At 37.6% G+C, this 26,997-nt stretch overlaps 1 protein-coding gene across 7 annotated transcripts in view; it reads right to left on the reverse strand.

Moving 5' to 3' along the window:
* Positions 1 to 1,231: 1,231 nt before the first annotated feature.
* The window catches only part of PHLDB2 (pleckstrin homology like domain family B member 2), a 235,411-nt gene continuing 209,645 nt past the window's right edge, over positions 1,232 to 26,997 (reverse strand). For 4 of the 7 annotated variants that reach the window (XM_058437520.1, XM_058437517.1, XM_058437523.1 and 1 more), the window contains 9 exons: positions 24,531 to 24,671; positions 23,217 to 23,316; positions 18,930 to 18,950; positions 14,900 to 15,104; positions 10,531 to 10,621; positions 9,400 to 9,546; positions 7,294 to 7,513; positions 3,919 to 4,004; positions 1,549 to 3,317 (listed from right to left, as the gene is read on the reverse strand). In XM_058437520.1, coding sequence (XP_058293503.1) covers positions 3,177 to 3,317; positions 3,919 to 4,004; positions 7,294 to 7,513; positions 9,400 to 9,546; positions 10,531 to 10,621; positions 14,900 to 15,104; positions 18,930 to 18,950; positions 23,217 to 23,316; positions 24,531 to 24,671 — 1,152 coding nt within the window. In that variant the 3' untranslated portion in view covers positions 1,549 to 3,176. Of the gene's footprint in view, positions 3,318 to 3,918; positions 4,005 to 7,293; positions 7,514 to 9,399; positions 9,547 to 10,530; positions 10,622 to 14,899; positions 15,105 to 18,929; positions 18,951 to 23,216; positions 23,317 to 24,530; positions 24,672 to 26,997 lie in introns of all 7 variants that reach the window. The other 3 variants (XM_058437521.1, XM_058437518.1, XM_058437522.1) reach the window with 2 other exon arrangements.

Below are 26,997 nucleotides of genomic sequence, written 5' to 3' on the forward strand. Positions count from 1 at the left end.
TAGTTTCCTATTTAAAAGTTATGGTGGCTTGTGTAATACTTTGAGTATATATAAGATAGTAAAGTAACTTTTATTATGCTGGTTATAAATTTGGGGGGCAGTAATTGGTACCAGAATTAAAGGCAAAGTTTGGATATAGTGAATCCAGCATGTCTTTGGAGTTGTGAGAACCTGGACTGTTGGAACGGTCTGGAACAGTTAGATAAATAAAGACTGAATAGATCTCTTTCTTGAGAGGTGGGATGCCTCTCTCTACTAAGGACATATAGTTAAGGACAGCAACTTGATTTCAGGACATACTCCAAAAGATGCTGAGCTATGTTGCCCGTTCTCCATTAGACCTGTAGTAGACTCTAAGGGACTAAATTGCTAAGGTGTGCCTGATGCATGTCATTTCATCATCCCTTATATTTCTTTTTGGGTGTGTGTGTGTGTGTGTGTTTTAGACGGAGTCTCAGTCTTGTCACCCAGCCTGGAGTGCAATTGGCGTGATCTCAGCTCACTGCAACCTCCACCTCCTGGGTTCAAGCGATTCTCCTGCTTCAGCCTCCTGAATAGCTGGGATTACAGGCACCCGCCACCATGCCTGGTTAATTTTTGAATTTTTAGTAGAGATGGGGTTTCACCATGTTGGCTAGGCTGGTCTCGAACTCTTGACTGCAGGTGATCCACCCCCCCTTGGACTCCCAAAGTGCTGGAATTACAGGTGTGAGCCACTGCACCCAGCCCATCCCTTATATCTTAACAAACACTTCTCTCTGCATGTTTTGGATAATTGCAAATATTCTCAATCACTTCTCTCTTTTTTCTTCCTCTTTATTTTTGCAAGTCTTCTTGCATTTTACTTGCAGTAAGATGAAAAATCTGACTGGTCATAGTGGGAAAATCACTGCACAGAAAAGCAGAGAAACCCATGGATTGTTTTCTATATTCACTCTTGTTGTCTAACAAATTAGAAAAAATTATGGCCAGTGGCAAGTACAGATGCTTTTATGGACAGTGATGAGCTTGAAGTAGACAAATTTGTTTCCACTCTGGGTACCTATTGTCAATGTTGACTTCACCAATATATAAAGGGGGCAAAGGGACATACTGCTGAGGGAAGCTTCTCTCTCTGAAATCTGCTGCCTTAGTTCAGGGAGACAAATGAGATCCCCCACCAAATAAAGCTTTATATCACATGTACATGATTTTTTTTCCTGTAAGATATAAGGATAAGTAAACACACTCCTTGCAATCGCCAGCAATAAATGTATCTGTGTAAACAGACAACAGTAAGATGTCAGAGTTTTTCAGGGTTCATTTCATTTTGTAAGCAATAGGATGTAACTAGAGATACTTCTATTGGAATACTTCAGTTTATACACGACAAATCATAATGTTAGCACACAACAAACTTTATGTAGTTTCTACAACTGTCATTTGCGATTAATTCATCCTCCATCATACTACAGATAGGTAACTTCAAAATGAGAGACGAGTTTATTTTCAAATATGAAATCAGGTCAACATTTTAATCCAAACTCAACACATATTTAAGAGGCTTACTACATCATGCAATTGGATTAGAACACCTTTACAATCCTATGAAGAGAGTACAGTGCAGAAAAGTCATATCTTTACATTAACCAACAAAATCTTAGCAATTATATTTTAGTCTTACATCACTACAGGGTTTAAAAGTGATCGCTGCAAAATCAGATTTTAAAAATATTTTCCACAATCATGATTTTTGTCCTTCACTGTTCAAGTAAAATCTTGTGTCATCCAGTTGCAAAATCTTATTATTGACAGCACGTATACGTGTATACAAACCACACTGCAAATTAACAAAAGAATTGTACCCAGTCAGGCTGACAAAGTTTAATAAAGGGACACTTCTAATCTAATCATTTCATCTTGTAAGTAATATTGTTATTCTCTACATCTATTCATTTGCCATGTTCTAGGAAAGAGTACATTCATACTTTCAAACATGCAAAACATGATAAACTAGAATAAATGGCACTTGAAAAACCATTATAAAAGAGACTTGCCTGAAGTCATTTCATTTGACAAAAATTAACTAAAAAAAAGGCTAATTGTAAAAAAAAAAAAATAATACATTATAGAGAATATTAAGTTGAACTTCATTTGCCGTTTTGTAGAACTACACCACTTCTGCAAATAAGTATTTTAATTGGTCTGTTCTTTGGTGAAAACAGAGCTATGATTTCATAGTTATGTCGAGGGAGCAGTTAGCAGGTGTGCTCCACAACAAAAAGAAATCAGACAATCTAAAGGACATTGGCTACTGGTTGCCTTTATTCTCAGCACCAGGAATGGAGAAATCTTCAGCAAAACAAGCTCCTAACACCAGATATTCTCTTTATTTAAAATTGTTCAACATGACAGAATGCCTGTTGCGTAACATGGCTTTTTTTTTCTAAAACGCACAGCTTTTTGCTCTTCCTTCTTTTACAAAAAGTGGTTTACTACATATATATATAAATATATATATACATAGTAGCTTACACCAGTGGTGACACTGCAAAGTCAATTTCCTGGGCATTTGATGGCATCGAAATACCATTTTGAAATATACAGAACAATACGAAATGCAGTTCATCACTTGCGGTTACTACTGTTCCACAGAAGTCAGGTCAGGTCTTTGGTTTTGGTGCAGTACTTAAAAAATTAAGGCAAAACTCCTCCTAAAATGTATTTCCCTCCAAGCCCTTATTTGCTTATGTTTACAAAATAACTGTCAACAAAATGCTACCTTTTTTTAAAAAAGCCAGTTGATTACCAATAATGTCAATGCCAATGACTTGGGTGATAAAGTTATTCTGTATTTCCAAGTACATACAGATATTCTGTAACCTGTTTAGTTTATTTCAGCAAATCCAACAACTGATTAAAAACAGTTTATAAGAAATGTTCCCATAAGTGATCCAATTTATCAAAATAGTGTTTTCTTTCTCATGGAAGCTTCAATTATTTTGCTATTATCAAGGTTTGTATTAAAACCCCTTCTTTCTTTTTTACAAATAACTTGTCTTGATATGAAAGGAGTTCTGAGTGTTTACAGCTCAAGGGATGGACCTGTTGGGTTTTCTCATCTGGGGTCGAGTATGGCTTCATTCTTGTAAGAGATTATTGCCGTCTGCCCCGGAGTGGACTGTTGCCTCAGTTCACTACAACAAGAAGTGAGTGTAACCTTCTGCCCCCGTAACTATAACATCCATCCAGATCCGCATGGCTTCTGGCGATGGGGCTACCATGTAATAGATTCTGTCATGAGTCTTGACGCTAAAGGTGAGTAACGGATTAGGACTCTAAAATTCAAAAAAGGAAAATGAATGTAAAATCAACATCTTAAAATACAACATTAAATAACACAGACATGTGATGACTTCTTCAAAATTTTCAATTTATTAAATTTACAAAGGCGTTACTTTTGCTCTACTATAACTCACACACCTGTCCCAGAGCCTTTTTCAGGATTGACCATTTTTCTGAACAAGAACTCTCAGACAGAACTCATAAATTATTTCAGCAGCTAGTTTGTAAAGCTCTAGCAGGGTACTTAGCTGAGAGTAGGAGCTTAATAAATAGTAGCTGTTATTCTTAGCCCTACTAGGACTTGCTCATGATCCCCCTCTTAACTATATGGTAGCTTCTTTTTAGAACCCTGGCAGAGTCACTTCACAGGGTTTCCCAAACCATTATGTCCAGAATATTTCCTCAATTTGCTATCTTTTTTTCGTCAAAAAGAACAGCCATCCCACTTACTTCGTGTTTACTTTTCCAGCACCATTCTGATCATATCTATCTGTTATATCAGAACATCCACTTCAAACTTCTTAGACTCCAGAAATATTTTTCCCTTCTTAATTATGCATTCAAATGGTAGGAATTTAGAAAACTGATGTTTACCTTATTAGCATTCTTGAGGTGATCATAATATACTTCCTCAATGGCTTGAAAGTATATTACTCCTTTCAATTTAGTTTCATGCTTGTCTGCAATGCAACAATATCCAAACTGTTTTCAAAGATTTCATCAAAGTTACCATAAAAACAAAGCAAAACAAAAACAACCAAAATATGACTCAAACATACAGCACCACTCTGTGATCTACTAAGTCCTTGAAATATTTTGTAACAAACTCTGCAAGGATCACAGTGCATGTCAGCATATTAAAGAATTTTAAAAGCATGAATGAGGAGGCAGGGAAAGAGACTCTGTCCTACCCTAGTAGTGGAAGTGCAAAGAAGACAGCCTCTTTTGGAAGACAGTTGGTAAAACAAACACAATTAAAAACACAAAAATCCTCTTACTAAGCAATTCTACTTACTGTATAAGATCTCATATGTGTGCAAATAAATGTACATGGATTTGTGTTTGTTGTGGCACAAGGTTGCAAAAGATCTGCTTGAGCTTTAATAGGAGACTGATTCAATTATAGACCAGCCATACAATGAAATCTACAAAGTTACTGAAATGATGGAGGTAGATCTGTATCTGCTCCTAAGGAAAAAACCCGTGAAATACTATTATATGAAATAAGGTATGAATAGAATGAATAACTTAGTCCCAAATATATAAGAGAAAAAAAGAAAAATATACATACTGAAACATATATAAAAGTGAATAGAGAAAATCTGAAATATTTCAGGCTTAAAAATGAGAGATCAGAACTTTTGTGATGAAAATGAGACTTACTTTCATCATACAAATTTTTGTTATATTTTGAATTTTTTACTAGGTGAATGTCCTTTTTTAACTACAAAAAGCTAGTCTAAAAAATAATGGCCCTGAAAAGTTCAGCAGAGAGTAAAACTATTTAATTGCATTTAATCCAGAATATCCTAACCTATTTGCCCATGGACCATATTTTTTTTCTTTGTTTTTCCTCTTCCTTGTGAAACACTGTTTTAACTGACACCATGTTCAGTAAGTTTCAGTCAGTTTCTGTGAAAGACAAGGTCAATGTATCTCTCAAACCTTTGCTGGAAATGATATTGCAGTAATTCATGAGAATACAATAATACTTTGTTTTCTGAAAGCAAATGTAAAATAAAATCTGGAGATAAAAGCAAATCTTGCCAGTGTTTCAAGCAAGCAGAAGGAAACTTTGGTTTGCAGGGCACTTCATACATGAGAAAGAACTCTGAAAAATATAAGCCTCACAGCCACATTATGAACGAAGAGAAGCAATGATGAGATTGCAAATTGATGAGATAACGCTGCGCATTCTGTCTCTCTCAGTATTATGCCATCAATTTGCAGACATATTTTCTAGGCCTCGGTTTTCTTTAGAGACTCTCCTAAAGATCCCAGTTAATATGCAGGAGGCCAAAGACAAAGGCCAGGGCCGTGAATAACACAGAGTCCTGGGACTTTGCCACTCAGCTTTCACATTTGCAGCTCCTTCACAAGTACACGGCCATTTCCCTCACTGACAAGCAGAAGCGACGTGACTCCTGTAGGGTTAAGTACAGCCTAAATTGCGATCTGGATGACTGCCTGTGGACTGGTCTATTCCTGTGCTTGTTGTGTATGAGAAGCGGGGGTGGGGGTAGGAGTGGACAAAGCTGATAGGTGATGGCCGTAAACAGAGCCGAACGAGCAGCGTTTGTCCAACTAGGTCTCACCAGCCAGTTATATCATAAATACATATTAAAAAGCGAATGAAATGTGATTTTTGCCTGTTTTTTTAAAATTAGGGTTCTCGGTAATTTTTCATATACCAAGAAGGTTTTGGTATTTTTTAAAAATTGAAATCAGTCACCAGAAGTTTCGGTTTGCAAAGACACATTTACATGGGTCTGAAGCTTGGAGCTTAGGTTTGAAGCAGCTGGCCAGGGCATGAAACCACTCACCTGGCCGATAGATGAGAGAATGAAATAAGGCTCACAGAGAACAGGGGCACAGAAGAAGAGTGAAGCAGTTTTTGTCTGAAGTTCTTTAAAGTTGTATTTTTGGAAAATTCTGGGTGAGGTTTTCTGAAGACAATACCACATCATACAGTTTTGTTTATGCAGTGTGCAGACATCAAATTGTATTAACTGAAGAAAGCTGCTCTGGGTGTTTATAAAACTCAACGACAAAAAGCCTTAGAGAGGCAAAGCAGGGGACCTGGGACCGGCAGGCCATTGGCTTCAGGCCACTAACTTCTGCAGTAACTGGATCCTCACCCAAAGAGCTCCTCGGTGAAAGGCAGGCATTCCCCTACCGGCTCCTCACCCAAATTCTGGGGCTCCTGAGCCACTCTTTCCTTTCTTCCACAGGCTGCTTGGTTTCTCACACTTCTCCTTATAAACATAACCTGACCTCACTGGATTGATTAAATGACTAGACTGTTATTGATACTTTATTGCATCAATACATTTTACTATTCCTGGTGATGCTCATAAATACTGATAGTCACTCCCAAACAGGGTTTTTTTCACAATATCTGGCATGACACCACTCTTTTTTAGCAGCTGCAAAGAAAGCAGAGCTATACTTGTACTAAAAATGGACATGTTTTGTATGTGATCCCAGAGGAAATAAGAGGTTCTTAGTAAGTATGCCAGTTACACTAATATTCCTGCGTTTATATAAGATTCGGTAGGGTATGTTTCTTGTCAGTCAACATTTAAGAATCCAAAAATATTTCAGTCACTTAATAAATATTACTGATCACTAGTTTACCAATGAGCTTTACTCTCTGTGCTTAAAAGACCATTCTAGTTTATGAACTATAGTTGAATGATTTTCAGCTATGGCTGCCTAATTGTGTCTGACTTAAATGGGACATATGACAATCAATCAATCAATCACAAACCTCCCCCTCTTTCTTTTCTGGTGTGGTGGTTTGAAAGGCAATATTTTTTTCTGCTCCCACCCTATAGTGATAGTATTTCTAGTAAGATATTGTGATGTTTCATAAAATGCAGTGAACATAAACAACTTGTTACCTAAATAAAGAATGGATTAAAACAGAAAAACAAATAAAAGGCAATATTTTGATCTAAAGAATAAATTTTACTTAATATTTATTAGGACCTGAGTTTACTTCAGAAGTAACATAGACCACTTCCCACTTTTTAAAGTAACATATAATGTTTACTATTTCTAGAAAGGAAATTCATATCATATGGACTGTATAATCTAAATATAAAATAACATACACCTACAAATCTAATATTGCCATCAATTCTGTTATGTAGCAACCTACCTATTTTCACTGAATTTCAGTTGCCTTTGCTCTTTAACAGGGGTTCTTGATTTGAGTATATGGCTTAAATTGTTTTTATCACCCACCTGCATAATAAGAGAATGTTCGCTTGTTCCGATCAAAAACAAACCAACGTTTTTTCCACGTTTTAATTTTCCCACCCATTTTGATGAGGAATCCTCGGCAGGTCTTTTCTGTGATTGATACATGGTAACAGGTGTCAATATTGTGGCCAGCAGTCTCTACATGGCTCCGCAAATCAAAGTCTTCCTTCCGGACAGGCAGGTAGCGTGTCAAAGGACGAGCCTGGGAAAGTGCAAAACCCATTGCATCTATAGCTAATTATTTGTTTTGTTTCAGGTCACAGATGTTTAGAAGCAGAAATTAACTGTAAAACCTAAGCTTTAAAATGCCCATATGATTAAAAGAGCTTAAGATAAACAAAGCACTTATGATTTGGAGTTTAAAAAGTGGATAGTATTTTCAGAAAGATGCTGTAATATGTAGGGGAGAGGCAGATAAACTCAGGACAATTTATTCTATTCCTTAAGATGGGCAGTTGAGAAAATGAAAAATGGCCATTTATCTTAGCTTAAAAGATGTACTTTGCTCTTGTAATGAAGCATGAAGTTTTCTGGGCTGCTCCTTGCAGATGAGGACTGCTCCACTGTTAGGTTTCCAGAAGTTGTCCCTGCCACAGCGTTAGGTTTCCAGAAGTTGTCCCTGCCACAGCTTAACAATCATTCTCAAGTAATCTCAAGCATGACATGATTGATTGAACACTATTTAGTAAGTACGGCCCCCACAGGATCCCACAAAGCTGTACTTGTCAGTTTACATATATTCTGATAGAAATTGAAGGCAGAGATTTATATTTTGAAAAGTAAAGCTAAAATAAAGACAGAAGTGGAATCAAAACTGGACCTAATGTAATGAACTGTCCAGGACCAGATGCCAAAGGGACGTATTTAGATGTCTTTTATGTTACTGATGGCTGGTATGAAAGCTCGTCCAATCTAGGAAGCATATATCACCACGGGTGATAGTTCTAAAATGGTGTCTTATTTTATGCTGTTAAATAACCCCACCTCTTTGCCCTGGGGAAATGACCTAATTATATACTTGAAGGCAACACTTACAATCAGGATTAAAATAGAATTGTGCTTTTTGGTTTGGCTTCAGATAGTAAACAAGCATGGATGACTTTCACTGCAAGTCAAAATTTGGCAGAGGGTTGGGCATGATGAAATAAAATAAACAAATTTTACTTTCTACTTTTCCTTCCATACTTAACGTTTGATTGTGTGGTACTTTGGTTGTAACAGATACTACAGGCTTACTCCGATACCTCAAAGCACACAAAGTCTTAAAGATAGTCTCTAACTGCTATACTATCAAACGGCCAGCAACCACAAAGAATAAAAGTAATGGTATCTTTTGCCTTTGAGTCTAGTGAATCTTGATAAAATAGAGTTGAGCTTTAAATTACATAGTACTTAACAAAACTTTACGTTAGTTGCTCAGAAAACATATTATGTAAGCAGCTACAGTGACAAGAACAGAGATTCAAATTCTACGATGACCAAGATAAGACATTAAACAAAATGTGTGGTTTCTCCAAACTTTGCTTGAGTACAAAAAGCTTGTGCACAGGTGTTGAGGACTACTGTAGCAAAGGGAACACATGTGACAATACAGTGCTCAGAAAAAAAACAAAACACTACCACCATGACCAAGACACTGGGCTTGGTGAAAAATTACACTGCTCTAGATTGTTTGCTTGTAAAAGGTGGCTTAGTAGAACCTCTTCCATTCCCCAAGCAAAGGTTTCAGTTCAAATGTTGTATTTGTTTTCAGCAGCAAATCCAGCTGCATTTTTAAAAGCTGCTCAAAAAAGATTCTCTTTTTAAAATGTACTCCAAAGAATGGGTGGAAGAAAAAGTGCTGCTACTGGCAAAACGTTCCATGCATGACTAAAGAAAAGTGTCATTTGGTTGGTGGTTCCCTAAGAGTTTTTAAATGAACTCACGTTGTTTTTTTTTTGCACAGGAATGCACACTCTTCTCTTAACCCTTACATGTCAAGTGCTAATGCTCAGTGCCCACGAAAGCATCCTGACACAGAATAGCTGTCTTCTAGGAACTGCCACAAGGGGGCAACCTGCCCATACGCATTCAGATTGACCCACCAACCTGTGCCCTTTGTTTCTCCCTTATTTTTACTTCCTTTTCTATTAACTTCTGCCTCTGGCTAGTTTCTTCCTGTAATCGTTTTTCCAGGATTTCCCGGCGTCGTTTTTCTTCTTCCAGGGCTCGTTTTTTGGCTTCCATTTCCCGTTCCTAAGCATTATGCATAACAATGATTATTTTAAGACATACTGGTTATACTTGAATGGTTCCAATCAATATAAAAAAGACAATTCTTACTAGACAAATCTTGGTTTGTAGACCAGTCTCTTATAATACATAACCTACAAGAAAACAACTCATAACCATGCCTGGTATAACTTCCAAAATCATCATCGGCAGAAATGCAACCACTAAATTTAATTAACAATTAAATTGTGGTCTTCAGTGAAAATCCAGCTTGTTAATATATTCAGTTATTTCATCATTTCATATCAACCAGTAACTCTCCCATTTTAAATAAAAAGCCTCACAAACTGTCCCCTAGCACTTATCAAGTGATTTAGCCTGTCTTTTGACTACTGTCTTCTAACTGAAGGCCATGGTCCCTCTAATTCCTGTTGTTGCTCTGTAGTTTCCTGGCTGAAGGTCACAGGGGAAGCACATGGGGAAGTTAGAAAAGGAAAGGAGGTGCCCTTCAGGGCAGGATGCAAAGGCATTTTGGGGGATTCCTAAGGAAGTCAGATTCTGACTTGAAATAGAGTCATAAAAACGTGGGATTTTAAATATTAAAATAGTGCAGTTAGCACAAACTGGGAAGGAAGAAATAATGCATAAAGACATGACATTCCTCCCTGCTCCTTGGCAGGAACACAAAGCAGCCATCAAAAAAACAAAAAACAAAAAACAAAACAAAACAAACAAACAAAAAAAACCACACAAAAAAAACACAAAGCATTCATTTTGGTCTATGTCAATACTATATATATATTTCAAGTTATGGAAGATCCACTGCAGTAGAGAGCCTTAGAAATCATCTAACACCTTTATTTTTCAGATAAGAAAATGAGACTGAGAAAGATTGAGTGATTATTCCAGGAACACACGGCTCCTTAAGGAGGAGTATTGTCTGATGCCAAGTGCAGGGCTCCTGCACCACGGTATCACAGACCTCCGGCATGAAAATATGAAGCTTACCCTAGATTCAAGCAGCCGCGTCTTTTCTGCATGAGCCTGCTTCAAAAGTCTCTCCATTTCTTCTATTCTAGCAATATTTGAAGTGCTGGCACTGAATGAAACACCAAAGCCCAAGAATATTGTTTTAGACTGAGAAGTCTCTCTAATACACACACACACACACACACACACACACACACACACACACACGGTCAAGGGAGGTGCATGACAAAGTCCAAGCATATATAATTTAGAGAATGTTACTTACGAGTCATTGGACCGAAGAGCCAAATCAATTCAACTCTGAAAATTGTAGGTGACACTGACTTACCTCAGTTTAGAAGACAAAATATAGGCAAGCAAAATAATGCAATGCTTTACTCACAGGTAAATAAACCAAAACCAAATCTTACAAACCGTGACTTCCAAATGCTTCCTCCAAAGTCTAAAAACAATGGCCCATGACAGTCCTTCCCATTAGTTTAATGACTTAAAGATATCAGACCAACAAGACTACCACCAACGTTCTATATAAATGACACCTAATGTTTGGAGTCACTTTATTCAGTTGCGGAATATGTATTATGAGCTACTTTTTGTTGTCCCTTTATATGTGTGGACACTTTATTTATTAAATCATGATGCCAATTAAAACATGACTTCTCCTATAGGTGCAATGGATGGATGGCAGCCAGTTTTGTGAAGAGTACTCCCTCATGATACCAATGAGAAAACTGTATAAAGAGATTTAAGAGCTTCAAAAGAAATGATGGAAAAGACATCACTCAAGTGAAAGATGAAACCAAAGGGAGTAAAAGGTGCAAGAACAGTCAGGGTAACTAAAAGACAAAGTGAAAACTTGAAAATGTTTAACACAAAACAGGAACTTCTATTTTCCACTTGCTTACATTCTATTTGACTGTTCTGGAAAAGAGAGACTATAACCTAGGTCAAAACTTATTTACTTTGCTATTTCAGCTATGGGGACCATACGCTGTTTCTAATGCATGTGTACTTGTGTACTCATTTAAGTACCTGTCTTCTTTACTAGACTCTCTTGAGGACAGATAGACCAACTTTCGTGCCTGTATCCCTGTAGCATAGAACCTGGCATAGAGTAGGGATACACATTTGTTAGACACATTCATATAAAAATAAATTGATTAAAAAGTCATATAAAAATGAAGAATCAGAGCCTTCTTGGTTATAGATAATTATTAAGATAGTATTCTCAAATTATATTTTTGCAAATCAAACCTAGGATGGTTTAAACCTAGGACTAAGAGTTCTATTGGAGAGAACACAGGGTGTACCGTTTATTCTATAATCGGTACTGACAGCCCCATTACAAAACACATCCATTAAAGAGTGAACTGTCTTAGGAATACCGGATCCTTATAAGCTTAACAATTAGGCTGCACTTTGCAGAGTAACCTTGAACCACTTTTTAGCCAGGTGTTTTCTCCCACATGAAAGAGAAGAAGATGGCAATAACTTCTCATTATTTCCATTAGCCAGTGAGGAGATACAAAAGAGTAAGTTCTGTTCTCTTCAGCTAGCAAGAATCCAAGGGAAAGAAATCTTTTAATTTTTGTACAGGAATTCTTATTCTCCTTCATTGTGAATACCTGACTTCATGGATGGAAAGGGATAAACTTCATTGGCCCAACTGAGAAAGCCAAAGACATGCACGCAGGACACATAAGGGCACAAAATTATATTTATATTCTATAGTGTAGTTTGTGACATCAAATATATATGTTTTATATCTCTCATTAATTTGAAAATAATTTGAATTTCACTAAGTTTCAGGTCTTGAAAACTCGCCAGTTAGTCAAAACAAACTCACCAATAGCCTAATCCCCATCTATCCCTTTTTTTCATATAGTCAATGTTTATTTAGATTTCACTGTTTACCATTTTCTTTGCTTACATGTCCTTCCTCCTCCCCACACCATGAGATTTATTGAGCATACATATACTTGACAAATAAAATTTGTATATATTTATGGTATATAACATGATGCTTTGATGTATGCATACATTGTGAAATGATTACTACAATTAAGCTAATTAACGTGGCTCACGCCTGTAATCCCAGCACTTTGGGAGGCCAAGTTGGGCAGATCACCTGAGGTCAGGAGTTCAAGACCAGCCTGGCCAACATGGTGAAACCCCATCTCTACTAAAAAAAAAAAAAAAAAAAAAAAAATTAGCCAGATGTAGTGGTGGGTACCTGTAATCTCAGCTACTCATGAGGCTGAGACGAGAGAATTGCTTGAACCCGCAAGGCAGAGGTTGCAGTGAGCTGAGATTGCGCCATTGCACAGCAGCCTGGGCAACAGAGCCAGACTGTTTCAAAAATAATAATAATAATAGCAACACATTTATCACCTCATGTGGTTACCTTTTGTATGTGTGTGTGTGGTGAGACACATTTGTCCCTTAATTCTTTCTATGATAGCACTATTGCAAAACGGTAATTCCTGACAAGTAGTTATGTGTGGCCATGATCATTTTCCATAGTTGCTTTACACAAAACTGACTCTGTGGTGCTGGCAACTGCAGATAACTAATCCCCATGGTCAGAAACTACTAATAGTATTTAATGTCATTGTCTTATGAGATCTTCTGAATGTCAAAAAATTGAAGCGAAGTAGAAGATGCCTGTAATAGGTGGAGTGCAAAGGGGAGAGAGAAACAGGCATTTCTCTTCTGTACCATCAACTTTAAAACAAAATTCATGATACTCAAAGATAAGCTCTTACCCATTATTATAATGGAAAATAAGTGATAAACACCAGGGAAGGAGGTTATGAGGAACTAATGTTTGGAATGTGTATTTTGATAAAGCATCCTTAATTGGGAATTTTTTGAAGATTGGTAGAAAGAAGAGTAAGAAACTAAAAAATCTTTTCTGCTTAAGATTTGTTTTTAACTTATGTAGTAAAATATCCCCAAATTATAAGCCTATTGATGAGGTAATTCCATGCTGAAATTCTAGTCACACAAACTTGGCCTCGTGGTTTATTATGTCACAAAAAAATATTTGTAGGATGATAGGATTACTCAGAGTTGTGGGTACATTTGCCCTTCACTTTTTGTTGAGACATCACTTTGTGACTACCAGAAAGTTACATGAGTCAGACAATGTTTTTGCTTTTTCAATATCATTATTTACAGTGTAGACAAACATAATGCTCAGAAAATAGGTCTTGGGTCACAGAAAACAGACAATTGAGAGTCAATTCTGCATAAAATCTCTATTCTGCTAAAATTATTAAATTGGCTTATAGAAGAGTATTCTGAATACTACCTACACAGATACTTATTATTTCTATTATCATTAGTAACTTACTAAGCCCTCACTTTATGCTTATCCTTTGAGAAAATGTTAAGAACCAACACAGTCAAAGGCACAGAGATCTGAGAGTTCTTCATCCTCTCAATCATTAAGCTCTGTGAGGTGTATCAGGAGAACGAAAGGGAGTTGCGGGGAACTAGAGTGCCAGGTTCTGGGATCTGACAGTAGGTAGTGGGACATCAAAACTTTAGAAAAGGAGGAGCACCATGGCCAGATTTATATGTTAAGACCACCTTTGCTTGTCTCAAAGTATAAATACAAATGTGAACACTTAAATCCTTACAAAAATTTTAACATACAGAATAGCAAAAAGCTTCCTTTTAACAAATACAAGGGTAAGAAATCCTCCAAAGTTCTGACTGTTGTTGGAAATTATTTCATTTCTTTTTCTTTCTTTCTTTTTTTTTTTTTGAGACGGAGTTTCACTCTTATTGCCCAGGCCGGAGTGCAATAGCACAATCTTGGCTCACTGTAACCTCCGCCTCCCGGGTTTAAGGGATTCTCCTGCCTCAGCCTCCTGAGTAGCTGAGACTATAGGCATGCGCCACCACACCCAGCTAATTTTTTGTATTTAGTAGAGACAGGTTTCTCCATGTTGGTCCGGCTGGTCTCGAACTCTTGACCTCAGGTGATCCACCCACCTTGGCCTCCCAAGGTGCTGGGATTATAGGCATGCGCCACTGTGCCTGGGCCCTCTTTTTTTAATCAAAAGCAGTGTAAGTGGAGCTTAGAGCTAACCAATAGAAGGAAATAAATTTTAAAGCACAGTGTAAATCTGAGCTCAAGTGGAGAAAAACAGGATAAAGGTGGAAACAGATTACATGATGCCTGACTAGCTAAGTTACACAAGACAGGAGAAACTACTTTCAAAGGCCATCATGACACCAACCCTCTTCTGCATTATAGACCCTCTATGTCTCAAAAATTTGGGCTTGTGCATATACAGTTCCCAAATTGATGGCTTTACTTTTCGTGAGCAGTAGGCTCTTTCCCAAACCAGAAACCTTACACATAAATAAATCTTACCTAGAGATGTCGTCAGGTGAGCAAGCAGAGATGCTGGTCTCCATGCTATCAGAGCTATCTAGGCTCAAAGTATCAAAGGCCTGGTCCTTGTAGCTGTGATCTGGATAACGGAAACTATTCAAGTAGACATTTGATTCAGATGCTGTGCGGTTGTAAAATTCAGATTTCTGCCTGTGTCCTTCACTCATCTGTTGGTGATTATAACCTAAGGAAGGAGCCATAAATATGTTAGTTTGCCTCATTTTTCGGTCTTTGAATCTTAAACGTCTACAGACACAAGCCAGCAACCAGAAACATCTGCCTATGAAGCTTGGGCCTTGGTCTAATTTGTTTTGAAGCCAAGAAGATCAAAGAAAGAGCACCACGCTCAGTGCAAGCAACAGTTTGAATGAAGTAGTCTGCTGAGTCTCTTACCCCTCAGCAGGATCACTTGACACTTTCCTATGGCATTCCTACATCTCAGCACAACCAGCAACACACAAACACAAAAGAAACCAAACAGAAACACAATCAAAGGCCCTGAATCCTCTAGAAATAGCTGTGTTCAAGTGAAAATAAGATGCCTCCTAGTGACAAGCAAAACCAGGGTTTTAGGGCAGGCATTTCTTCAATGGTATTCAACTTAAGGAGCACTCAGTCTGGTCATAAAAAAGCAGGTGGAATCTTTCAAGTGTAGGATTTCAGAAACTCATATATTATCACTGACACTTTTAATCTTGTTAAGATCCAAACTACACATTTTTCCCGTTTTCTCTCTCTCTCTTTTTCAGTTGTTCTTGTCTGTCAATTACTTATTTAATTCAGAGTCAACATTCCTTCCAATGATTGTGCTCCTTGTAATTACCCTAGCTCTCTTCTTTTCCCACCATAACAATCAGCCTTCCACACGCTGTTGATAACAACCATTTGAAAATGTAGGCATCATAGGACGAAAAGCACCATAAATAAGAGGTCTTTTATTTATTTTTTATTTTTATTTTTTGAGACGGAGTCATGCTCTGTCACCACCAGGCTGGAGTGCAGTGGTGCAATCTCAGCTCACTGCAACCTCCACCTCCCGGGTTCAAGCAATTTTCCTGCCTCAGCCTCCCGAATAGCTGGGACTACAGGTGTGCACCACCATGTCCAGCTAACTTTTGTATTTTTAGTAGAGACGGAATTTCACCATGTTGGCCAGGATGATCTCGATCTCTTGACCTTGTGATCTGCCCGCCTTGGCCTCCCAAAGTGCTGGGATTACAGGCGTGAGCCACCGTGCCCAGCCAAGAGGTCTTTTCTTTACCCTGGTGCTTGGTCAGCTGGCACTTTAGGTTATTGGCTTTACCTTGTGTTACTGCTATGGCTTGCTCTCTGATCGCTGATTTAGGGCATTACAAGTCAAATTTTCTTCTTTTCAATTCTCTATTTATTATAGACTCAGGAGCAGGCATCATATTGATTAACAAATTCCTCAATTCATTAAAAAACTTTTCTCTAGCCAGTACTAGAGTTTGTAATCTCTTTCTCCCTGATAAGAGAATGTCTACTCGAATAGTTTCCATTACCCAGGGAGTTATTACCAGAGCTATTCAGAGTTCACAACTGGACCATTTGAATTTCCTCTTTTTTGTGTGCTCTACCTACCTTTCAGTGAAAGTTTTAGTAGTAATGAAATGGTCAATAGTAGGCAAGAGGATGAAAGAAGAGAAGTAATTCTCAATGGCTTTCTCAGCTATTGATTAAAGATTTCCATTTAAAAATAGAAGCCACATCCATGATGCCTTAACAAAGCACTGTATGTCAAAATTTCTGTAAAATGGTTTTAGTTTCATGCAGAGTATTCACACCATTAGTATTTGGAGTGGTTTTAGATATTTAAGTGAAAATAGGTTATTTCAGATTCAGACATTTCTGGGAAAATAAGTTACTTTAATATAATCTGCCATTATAAATTATAAATACATACATATTTTTTAAAGCCATATAGCATTTAGCTAAGGGAAGATGCAAAACATAAAAGCACACCACAAGACTAAATAGAATATCATGAATTATAATGATCAATCCACACAGCATTAAATGAAGCTGGTATAGTCATATGCGTGAAGCTGCGCTTTTTTTTAATGAAGGCAAAATAATTCATTACTCAAATATTTACCTTTGATACTTGAACTTTTGGAATTACTAATTGCTCCTTTTAAGTTGTTTCCAATTATTTATTATGCAAATGACAAAAAAAACAACAGAAATTATTTGAAAAGGTCACACGTATATTTTCTTATGATTTCAAAAAAAGGCTTGTGGCATAGAAAAGTTTCACATTGGCACCAACTACATGGAAGATATTTCCTTGTAGTACGAAAAACAAATCCCTAAATGACAGCCATGTAACTTAAAACATACAAGAATTATCTCTCTGGCAATGAGTGACATTGCCACAACCTCTTCCTCTCCCTGAGTTTTCCACATTGAGGAAAAACCAACTCGTATGAAGCAACTACCACCCTCTTGGAAAAGCAGGACAAAGGTGAGCATATTTCTTAAGGGAACTGTATGTCTTGCTCCTCAGATCTTCCAGGGTTGTGTTTTTTGTTGTTGTTGTTTTTTGGCTACTTTTCCAAAAGTATCACAGAATAAAAAAATAGAACTTATGGGTGAAGGAGATAGTAAACTAAAATGACTCAGATGTTTCAGGTGAATGTAGAAGGGCCAGCTACATTATAATTTGTACTGTGCTAAGGGTTGTGAACATTAATTCCCCGACCAACTCACAAGTTGCTGAGGTTTGACTCTACGACTGAATCTCCCAGTCATTCTGGTGGTAGGATAAGCATTTTACATTTTCATGGCAACTTAAACGAAAAAGCATGAGGCCGATAATAAGCATCTCTTTCCCAACCCAGGATTTTTATTTCCCATGAATCCAATGTGAGTAGAAAAGTTCACCTCATGCAGCTACTCATTTCTGCCTACTGGCAACACTTTACTGACCTCAGTGAACCCTACTGTCACCTGGCCTAGCTTCCTCCCTGCTGAACAAATCTCCCCAAAACAGGTAACCCCTGCAATTATCAATACGGGCATGGGCCCCTCTCCTGTGATCCTGCAATTGAACCAGTGTGATTCCAAAGAGCTCATTTTGGGATTCAGGCTCTGGCCTGGCCATCCAAAGGCATAGATATTTTAAACAGAGGAAACATCATAGAAGATCAGGGGATGGGGCTGGGTAACCTGGTAGGAGGCCCAAGGAGAGATGCTGGTGCAGTGAAGGAACACTAGAATGGCAGTAAACTGGCCTAGGCCTCTGCTCTCATGGAAGCTTTATCAGGAAAGGGGATGCAGATGTCCTGTGCACCACAGTTTACCTCCATTTATTTAGCATGTGGATGTCATAAGATAAATAGTCACTGAACGAATTTATCTTTTCATCTATATATTCTATATAAATAGTCCAATAAGGAAGTGGAATGCATCTAATTTTTGAGGGGGAGCAAAGAAACAAGATTGGGAAAAATGAGACTTTCCCAACCCCTGAGACTATTTGGTTTCTGTTTTTTAATTACGTAGCAATTTAGTTGCTTTCCCACATTAATCAGTGGGAAAGCAACTAAAACAGTAAAAAGGGCCTTGAAAATGCACTAAATCCTTCCTATCCAGACAGAAATAGCTGTTTGAAGGGGTAGTTTATAACATGTATAAAGCAAGACCTAATTGAGGCTTGTTCCTAATCATAGCCACACAAGGAACCCAAACCAGCTCAGCTCTTCACTGCCTGGGACAGCCAAGAGACCAAATGTGCAAGGCCCATTTATTATTATTATTTTTAATGCCGGTCTCTATTAATTCTGGCTAATCGGACCTGAAAAGTCTCTTGTGAGTTAACAATTACGCAATGTGAAGAGTCCTGCCAATACATTCCCAATATGTGGTATATACTTTTACATGGCTATCTGGGCTGTAATATAGAAAGTGAGGTGACTAAAAGTATAACCTGGGGTTAAGAGGATAAAATTAACCAGTATTTCTATCAATTCAGCCTGTCATAGCTCACCTGCTGAGGAATTCATTCTTCCTAACGACAGTCCACAGCCAGAAGAAGAGGGCACAGGACAAGTCAGGAATGAAGAAGGAGAATGATTGTAGAAAGGGAAAAAGATACAAGATCAAAAAGGATGACAAGGGGGCAGGAAAAACATACAACACTTCCAACATGCACTCATTGATGGTGTTAGTTACAATACCAAATTAACAAGGTATGATGTTCACAGTTTCAGATTAAATCTAAGTTTACAGAGAAAAACTCAAGAAACCTTAAAAAAAAATTGATACATGCGTAGTCAAAAAAGATTGTTACAAGACAAATAAATCTTTCACACATATTCATCAACCAGAAAATAGGAAGAATAAAAACAGATTATATCTATCAAACAATTCTTTTTCCAAACAGACAATAGCAAATAGTTTTTAAGAGCTCAGGTTTGTAAAATGCCATTCAATTATTTGAAGCACAGTTCATCAAGTTTTATAACACATCGTCTAACATCCTACATCTCTACCACCTAGCCACAGGAAATAACCATCTTACTTATTCAAGCCAATCATTTAAACTATACTTCACTCTCCACTAAGTCTTTCTTAGAAAACAGACTCCAATGAAACGAGTAAGTAGGAGCTTCCTAAATCCTTTCATCCTTTGACTGTAGCCTGCCTTATTTGTACCTGTCCTTGATAAAGGAGAATCATGGTTTACACTTAGCTCATATACATCACAATACCCTCTATTCTCTTTACATAGATTCTGAATCTTACAAAACAATGCTTCCACAGCACTCATGTTTCCTGCAGGGTCTGACCTTGCGATTAAAAGCCAAAACAAAGAGGGTCATGCAGCTGCCAGTGAATGAACAGCAGCTGCACCCAGCATTGTGTTTCTTGCAAATATGCAACAATTTTTCTCTATTGTGTAAAAGAAGTAATTATTAGACTAAAAATCCACCACTGCACAGTGTTAAATCTGATCATTTCTTAAACATGACTTGACAATGACCTTTCAATATTTGCTGGAAACAAAAACACCACACAAGGAGGTTGTCATACCTTTCTTGGACTTTCCTGTATTTAACAAAAACAAAAGGACAAAGATTTCATTCATTCTAAAGCTGACAAAGGAATAGTTCACAAGTTGTTCAAAAGCCAATAACCACTCCAACTTCAGAAGCTGAGTTTCTCAGCTCTCTGTTTTAAACTCTCCTCTCAATGCTCTTTGCACGACTCACGCTGTCAGTTCTATTAACAGTGCTGATTGAGTAAGGCTTATACTTACACCATCATCCTTGATGTATCCATTACGAATAGCAGCAAAAAAAGGTGTATTTAAGTTAATTGTGTAAGTTTAAAAGATGATTAAGTCTACTAAATGTGAGTTAATGAAAATATGCCCGGTATAATTTTTTTCAAAACCATAGAATTTTACTTGTATTTGCTATTTTAATAAAGTTAACAAGTGCTAGTCAAACAATTCTAAATGAAATTATGATCCATCCCTCCTGGTTTTTTGTGAGCCACCAGTTTGGGCGGTGTAGAAAATCCTGCCAGTTTTACAGTCTGCTGGGGCTCTAAGAACTATAGACCCTGACTTCTCCTCCTCTGGGTAGGGGAGCCAAAGGCAGCAGGCTGTCTTTTCAGAACACATCTCCTTGGACCAACATGCATAAAATGGTTCTCTATTTCCTCAGAAGCTGCCCCATCAGAATTACATGAAACTCTTCAAGAGGAAAAGCACTTTACAGTTACAGCAGAGAAAGACTGAAGTTGCAGTCTTCTCAGCTGCATAAAGGACATATCGATAAAGAACAAGAGCACAAAAGATAAATCAAAGACAGATTTGATTTTGCAGCGGGAACATCAGTAATGTGGCCTAAGGGAATTAGCTCAGTCTTCCTCCATGAAACTGGCATGGGATTCCCATTACTTCAGGGGAAAACAGATTAGAATAACTGAGATCAAACCTTCCCTCGGTTTCACCATATTCTCACAAAATCCTCTTAAATGGTAATGTTAATGGCTCTTGAGTTTTGCAAATCTATTTATTTACTATAAAGGTCTAGTTTTTCTTCTCTTTGAGAAAATACTTTTATTTATTAATTTATTTTTTGAGAAAGGGTCTTGCTCTGTTGCCTAGGCTATAGTGTAGTGGCATGATGGCAGCTCACTACAGCCTTGACTCCCAGGCTCCAGCGATCCTCCTACCTCAGCCGCCTGAGTGTTTGGGACCACAGGTGCATGCCACCATGCCTGGCTAATTTTTAAATTACTTGTAGAGATGGGATCTCACTATGTTGCCCAGGCTGGTCTCAAATTCTTAACTCAAGCAATCTTCCTTCCTCAGCCTCCCAAGGTGCTGAGAGTACAGGCATGAGCCGCCAAACCTGGCAAGAAAATATTTTTAACATGCGGTATAGTAATTTGTGATCCCACCCTCTTTCCCAAATGCTTGCTCTTTCTCTTAAACACCTGAAGTACATGAAAATGCTTAATGGTCTTTGTTGGTGTTGTGGCCAATCTAAGCTTTGATGTCTTCTGACGGTGGGAAAAATATATTTAAAAGGAAGTCTAGTACATGCCTGTAATCCCAGCACTTTGGGAGGCCAAGGTGGGAGATCACTGGAGCCCAGGAGGTCGAGACCATCCTGGGAAACATGACAAAAACCCATCTCTGCCAAAAAAAATATAAAAATCAGCCAGGTGTGGTAGCACACACCTATATAGTACCAGCTTACTTGGGAGGCTGAGGTGGGAGGATCACTTGAACCCAGGAGGCAGAGCTTGCAGTGAGCTGTAATCACACACCACTGCATTCCAGCCCAGACAACAGAGTGAGACCTTGTCTCAAATATTTATATGTAAATATTATAGAAAAATGTTTCAACAGCAAATAGACTTGACCCACAATTTAACAGTGATAAATGAGAGCCAAAATAGACTCATTTATGTTTATTATTTACAAATATTAAAAGAATATGTTTAGCTTATTAAGAAATTAGGGCAAAGAAAATACAATAGTTCAATCAGTGTATTTGATTCAAATATTACCATTGCAAACGTCTCTTACACATTATAAACCTATTATGGATACTGTACCCTCTAATTTTTAAATCGCCTTTAGTAATGATTTGTAAACCTCGTTCCAGTGATATATATATATATCATATATACATACACAATACACATTATGTGCACATATATATACATTTATATATGTATATGTAGTATATATGTATTATATATGTGTGTGTTTGTGAGTATATATGTTCGCATGTGTGTGTGTGTATATTTATATTTTCCCCGATGGAAAACCAGTGTTATCTCTCAGTACCACTGGCAGAGAGGCCAAATAGCTAGAATCGAATTCCAGCCTGCTTAGAGGGGAGGATTTGAATCCCATCAATGCATGAATGTATTTGAAGGCCAAATGCCTGCCATCCCCAAAGCATTTCCATTTATATCCTAGGCATACCGCCATTATTTCATTTACCACATTTTATTGAAATCATGTTCTGTGTCTTTCTTCCTCAATAGACTATAAACATTTCAAAGGCAAGCTTCCTATCATTCATTTGCATTCTTGGTACCTAGCATCGTGCCTGCTCAAAAGTTAGGGCAATGTAACTTGCTGACTTAAACTATTGTGTTAACACAAGAAATCTAATCCTCTCAACAAGAAGCTTAGCCCTGGAACTATGTTACAGTAATTTCTTCTAGCCCCATGAAGACTATCTGAGAATCCCATTATAAATGTAATGTATTATTACAAAAAAAAATGCTGAGACTCAAAGTCTACCTGAAACATAACAACTATGAAGTATAAAAGCTCAAACCTACATTAAAAGGCCTATAAGAATTCTGTTCTGGGCCACTAATGCTATATTTGCCGTGTCAGCTCAATGATTCTTTAGCACAAGGTTCATTCGACATAGTGGCTCAGACACAACCCAGGTGAGTGATCTTGGTTAAGTGCCCTGGTAATCTCCTTGGATCTCACTGGTCTCTCTTTTCTTTCTATTAATCAAATGGGAAGGTTAGTAATTCTCTAGGGGTCTTTCTGGTTTCAGAGTTCTATCAAATCTATGAAGTACAATGGGAATGTTTAAAACATACCAGCTATATGTGTAAATAGGAAAAGTTATATATCCCTCCTGAAAGAGAACACATTAAGAGTAAAATTAGGCCTTTGGTTGATCCCTCCTCTAATCATCCCTACCCCTGTTCTCACTTCCTCCCCCTGAAGAATTCTAATGCTTAACAAAAGGCCATGACATTTGATTTAAAAGGTACGTACCTCTGAGCATCCTCCGAGATTCTGAGTCTTTGGCCATGGCTGCCAATGAGGGAGGGAGCACACTTCCACAGCTGTTACTCTGTCCTAGGGGCAGGTGGGCCTGCGGGAAGCAGGAGGGAGTACTTCAGGCAAGCTGCAGGCTGAATGGACCATTAGGAAATGGCCACATCCCTGTTTCCAAAGCTCCTATCTAAGTGTACAGGGCAGAGAAGGTAAGTCTTTGCATTTCATTTGTTGATGGTAAGTGGTAAAGGCCAGTTACTGGCCCTCCCGAGAAGCTCCAGGGTAGTCGCAGCATCAAAGCACTTCCTCCAACAGCAGCAATTCCAAAAGTGAAGACAGTTGGGGAAGACACTGTCCAAAATCACCTGAAAGAATGGCTGAAAGTTCTTCATGCATAAGGAGCAGAGGGCAGATGCAGGGCCAAGAATGCATGCGCACCATGCAAAAGAACAGGGAAGAGCTACTCTTGTTACAAATGCACCCATTTTTATTTATCCTCAGTTATGCGGTGGGCTGAAACTGAAGAAATCTATTAACACCCTAATGGTTTTAGCATTTTTTAAAAATAGCAAAATCCCTCATGTAGATAAAATATACTTGAAACACAAATTTATAAAACAGATTAAAACAAAGTTACTCTGATTAAGGGCAGGGGAAGGGCTCAAAAGTCTGTCTCATTCAGAACCTCCTTCACACTTGCCTCTTCTCTTTCCACAATGATCCCCTCAGGCATGTCGGCAGAAAGTGAGGGAGAGCTTGGGCGGGCCTCAGGTCGCATAGGTTCACATTCCACTTCACTACATACCAGCTGAGGGCTCCTTGGTTAGTCACTTAGCCTTATACACCTCAGTTTATCCATACATACAACTGGAATAATAATCAGTACTCTACTGCCTAGTGCTGCTGGATTTTCAAATGAAGCAATCCACATAAAAGGCTCAACCCAGCGTCAGCTACATGAAAATGTCTGAATAAATATTTGCTGCTGTTATTCCTGGAACACAGAGGCTATATCCTATCTTATCTCCAGATGTGGGATGCAGCCATGGAAGTCTGTCATGTAACTGAATGCCACTCATCGCCTGGGCTGTGCCAGTAGAAAATACCCTGAAGCATGTTCTTTGGCCCCAGAGCATACAATTTCAGACGTCCTCTGAACAGGCAGAAACTGTGATTTAGTCCTGATGTCTGCCTAACAAGTAAATGTAATGATTTATTATTTAGCACTTTTCTTTAAAGGCCTTTACCATCAGTGAATATAATGACAAGAAGACTCATGGAATGAAGCCCGTGGTTTCTCCCATGTCCTACCTTTGGGGTGATGCTTCTCCCCATAGTAGCACTGCTGAAATGTGGGGAGATGGAAGATGTGGTTTTCTTTCGAGGCAAAGTATCACTCAGATAGAGGCCTTCTTTATGCTGTTTTTTCCTTTCTTCCAGACTTCTAAAGTGCTTTAAATGCAAATGCAAAGCAAAATAGCAAAACTTGACTAACTGTAATAGGTGACTGAAGAAACGAAGAATTATGCATTTACAAAAAAAATTGGAATTTTAACAGAATTTTTCTTAAAGTTATTCAACATATACTGTGTTCACTGATAGATTTGAGCTAGTATTTGATTAGATACTAAACGCTGTAGGAATTTATGCTGAACCTAGAAATCTTTAAAAAATTCCACCTTTCACTTCTGTAGTGCCTGCGGCCTTGGGGCATCAGGACAACTTACAAATTATTATGATGGTCACCATGTGGATGGCAGAACAGCGAGTGGACAAAGCACGTAAGCACTTTTTCCCCTTCCAGGCAGTTCTGTGTGATGGCACAGATACCAGTGAGAAGAGGACAAGTAAGGGGGAAAAGGAGAAAAAGAGAAAAAGCGAGTAAACAGGGAAGTTGTTTGAAAGTTGTAATAATATTTCAGTCACATAAACACACTCCAAATCCATATAAAGTTTCCCTAAAATGCATCATTCTAGGTTACTTTTTAAAAAGATCTTGGCCAAGGAGCCCCTACAGTAATCTCTCATATTTAAAAATCCTCTAATGGACTATTTAATTTTTTTCAGATTTCTAAAGCAAGATTTTTGTCCACTTGAAACTTACTCAAATTTTTCTTGGCCTCACCCTAGAAATGTCTTTAATAGTAAAATGATTCTTGTTCAAGTGATGGGTGCACCAACATCTCAGAAATCACCACTAGAGAACTTATGCACGTAACCAAACCCTACCTGTTCCCCCCAAAACTATGGAACTAAAAAAAGAAAGAAAAAACACAAAAATGAGCTCAAAAAAATTTTTGCTGAAATATATTTGAAACATATAGATAAGAATAGAGGATAATTTAAGAGATATTCATAATCCCACCACTTAGCTTCACTAAATCTTAACATTGCTTTATTTTTTTAAAGAAATAAAACATAAATATATATAGTAAAGTGATTTCTTAATTAAAGATTTTTTAGGTCTGATCATTTTAAAGTCATTTTAAAAGCTCATGCTTTTGAAATGCACAAAAATTAATGCAAATGTGAGTTACCAAATTTATAAACAGTCTTCAAATATGCCAATCATAAAAATCTGCATTTTAACTTTATAATTAACTGTTTACACTAGCTAATCAATTTATTAAGAGCTATGTGCTAGGTATGATGGTTTATATATGTTATCTCATTAAATTATTATAATAATCTTGTGAGGTAGGTACTATTACTATCTCTATATTACAGATGAGAAATCTGGGGTGCAGAGAGGTTAAATAAACTTGGCCAAAGTCATGCAGCTGGAAAGCGGCAGAGCTAGAATTCATGGTCAGGTAGTCCATACTAAGATGATAATAATACTTTGCAGTTTGGCTGATTAATGTTCCTTTTAGATAGAAAAATGACATCAGAACACTTCAATCTAGCTCCCACTATGACCAAATATTATAAATTCTGAAATTCATAACTTTCCAACATTTCATAATGGTAGCTTAATAAAATAGAAAAGAAACCCCAATGACAACACAGTCTAACTGAAATTTGGCAGAAAACAGCAGGTTTGTAAACTGTGATTGTTTTGCTACTAGAGATGTCTTGAATGAAGTTGTTAAAGAAATAAACCTAACATCAAAATTGAAGGCATTTAGGTCTTCCATTCTCCTTGTTTCTTCCTTGTATACATAACTTATTTCATCCACCTTTCACCAATATCCTTTCATATCAGCCCAGGTGGCAGTAACCTTAAGGCGGTGAGAGATATAGTCCTTTAACAAATGGTAATTGATGGTAAAGGTACCTTCAAGAAACGTAAGGGCTAAGCATGACCAACCAGAGCTTGCCTACATCAGCGCAATGACTCTTTAGGAACTTTTGGCACCAAATTCCTCTAGGTATTTGATTATAATCAAAAGGAAGTCTCGAAACAGATTTTTTTTTTTGAATACCCAAGCATCAACATACTCTGAGTGCTCTAAAAGGAAGGCAACATTTAGAATAAAAATTATTTATTTAAAAATCTGGTGAATAAAAGCTAGATTTATGGACCAAATGCACTACTTGTGGTGTGACCTTGGACAAGCTACTTAACCTCACTGAGCCTCAGTTCCCAAAACTTTAATATGGAGATAATTTTTACTTCATGGGATCGTTAGAAGGATGTAAAGAGATACATAAATTTATAAAACAGATTAAAACAACGTTACTCTGATTAAGGGAGTAAAATGTTTAACAAATTCTGACACAGTAACAAGGGAATGATGTCTATTATGGTTTCAACTACGTATGATAAAAATATTTT

Source organism: Hylobates moloch, unplaced genomic scaffold, assembly GCF_009828535.3.
Source record: "Hylobates moloch isolate HMO894 unplaced genomic scaffold, HMol_V3 SCAFFOLD_4, whole genome shotgun sequence".
NCBI lineage: Eukaryota > Metazoa > Chordata > Mammalia > Primates > Hylobatidae > Hylobates > Hylobates moloch.